The sequence below is a fragment of the Lactuca sativa genome, chromosome 8 (genome assembly GCF_002870075.4).
Source record: "Lactuca sativa cultivar Salinas chromosome 8, Lsat_Salinas_v11, whole genome shotgun sequence".
In the NCBI taxonomy this organism is placed as follows: Eukaryota; Viridiplantae; Streptophyta; class Magnoliopsida; order Asterales; family Asteraceae; genus Lactuca; species Lactuca sativa.
In genome coordinates this window covers 4,872,041-4,874,277 of record NC_056630.2, presented here as the reverse complement: position 1 = coordinate 4,874,277, position 2,237 = coordinate 4,872,041, and the positions used below count along the sequence as shown (strand labels likewise).

The window sequence follows — 2,237 nt, the reverse complement described above, 5'->3', positions numbered from 1 at the left end:
TGATAGTAATTAATGCAAAAGATACGTGTATATATAACTTCGTCTAACAAGTACTGTAGTTTATGCTTGTAAGTGAATTTATATGTTTTAATCACATATATATGCATGGTTAAATCTTTGTTCTTATAGAACTTAATCTTAAGACTAGATAAGAGTAAGAATGGTTTCTTAGAACTGTAAATAAATTTATGAGTAAGTAATTAAGATTTAAGTCAAAGGGGAAAAGAAGGGTTACATTTTGGTCAAAATATAATTTGGGTACGGAAATAATGATATGGTTGATCAAAGGACTTATCGAATGCTTCTTCAATGGTAAACTATCAACTTCGTAGTAGGGACGAGATCAGTGGCTCAGTAGGAGCAATGGCCGTTGTATACGAAGGTAATTAATGATAGTAGAACATATATCTAAGCCAAATAAATTATTTAGATGTATCATCGATCCCAATGATCAAAAGTTTTCTACATATGGGATTACGAATAACCATAAACAAAGAGTTGGTACAAAGATTCTTTATATTATAAATTGCACAATCAATTCATAAGGGATTATTACTGGAAACAACTTATAGCTAGTTACATATTAGTTACTAAGAAAATTAACCTATTCAATTTTCATGAAGATGAAGAACATAAACAGTGATTTCCAAACAAAGAAGAACAAATATTCAGTCACATATGTGTCAACAAATTAATCTGCACCGTTCACATTACAGACCTTTTGTCTTTTTAGGGTTCCTCACTTCTTGATCGTTAACAAAAGGCCAGCTAGCTAGCTAGCTATGCCTGCTCCTGTTGATCTTCTTGCTGTTGCTGTTGCTGCTGCTTAGGTCGTTTCCTCTTCTTCTCATAGCTGATACCCCTTGACTTGGCCTGAAAGTCACGAACCTCCCTTAAAAACCTCCTCACTTCCGGCGCACCAAATGGATTTGTCTCCGGGTTCCCTCCATGCTCATCGTAAGCTGCGCGGAGACGTCCAACAAGCGCGTCAAGGCTCCCCCAGGCCTGCCGAAAGGGACAAGGGCATGCTGTCGGTGGGTTTGGTACTCCGAAGTAAGGGCATGTTAAGATGTGGATTTTAGTCTTTCCAAACTGATCAAGATAGTGTAGGAATTCAAGAACATGACTAGGGTTGAAGTGAGTGAAAGAAAGTGGTGGCTTGTTGTTTCTTAGATACTGCCCAAATGTGTCCCAGTCGCGACGCTTCTGGCTCTCATACCGGCTCGGAGAAGATGAAGATGACGAGCTATTTGTCGAGTCCATAGATGTTAATTTCAACTCACAGATCCATATGATCTTGTTACAATCTACTTGTTTCTTGCTCTCTTTTTTTTTTCTAGGGTTTTCTTTTACTGTAGTGGCTTCTCTCTCAATCCTGCACAAATGTAAGCACACACACACAGTGGGGCGGTTGATCTAAGAGAAACAAGTTGATGTATTAAGCCAAAAAGACGATGTTATTCTCTAGACACAATGGAATGAGCATGAATGGTAAGAATATTTGTTGTAGAAAATGAGAGAAGAGGAACATTTTGCAAGAAAGGGAAAGGTGTTGGTGGCTGCTGGGTAAAGATCCATAAGTGGAAGTGATTGGGATCTATCTATAAGTGGAAGTGATGCAAATGTGAAAGTGGAGTCACAGTAACCTGATTTTTTACTCTGCCATGCCGTACATAATTACCTGCTTATTTTTCATTATAATTTAAAGCATTTGTGTTTATTTGCAGTTAAAATAAATATAAATCTAAATTACTTCTAATTAAAGAGGGATTCATTTGTGTGTATACTTGTAAATCCTTCACATATTGATATCATATAATCATCTCACTATATTATTTAATTAAATATAACTAATATAATTCATTGTCCATATGTGTAGCACAAGTATAGCTAGAATAATGTATTATCTTAATTCTGTCGACAAATGTTTCATATTGTATGCTAGAGAAACAGTGGAGTTTCTTTGAATGAAACGGTCTTCATTCTGCATTAAGTTTAGCCAGCTAGAAACAAAATAACACGTTAAGCAAAATTAGATAGCTACGTGCAATTAAATTTATCTTTATCTTGATCTATTTAACTTGCTTGCTTTTCTTAAACAATTATATCATTTATGTTTAGTTTTTCAGTGGGTGGGAAATGTATGTCTATTTTTTCTCGAACAAAATGATACAATATTAGTTTTAGTTTATAGAATCAACATTTTTGTCTACGTTTATAAAAGAAAATAATTATTA

The 2,237-nt window shown here is 34.8% G+C and overlaps 1 protein-coding gene across 1 annotated transcript; it reads right to left on the bottom strand.

Annotated features, from left to right (window-relative positions):
- Positions 1–498: 498 nt before the first annotated feature.
- LOC111917783 (protein LIGHT-DEPENDENT SHORT HYPOCOTYLS 1) lies at positions 499–1,582 on the bottom strand. The gene has a single exon (XM_023913428.3). The coding sequence runs from the start codon at positions 1,261–1,263 to the stop codon at positions 781–783; it is 483 nt and encodes a 160-aa protein (XP_023769196.1). The 5' UTR covers positions 1,264–1,582; the 3' UTR covers positions 499–780.
- Between the last annotated feature and the right edge of the window lie 655 nt (positions 1,583–2,237).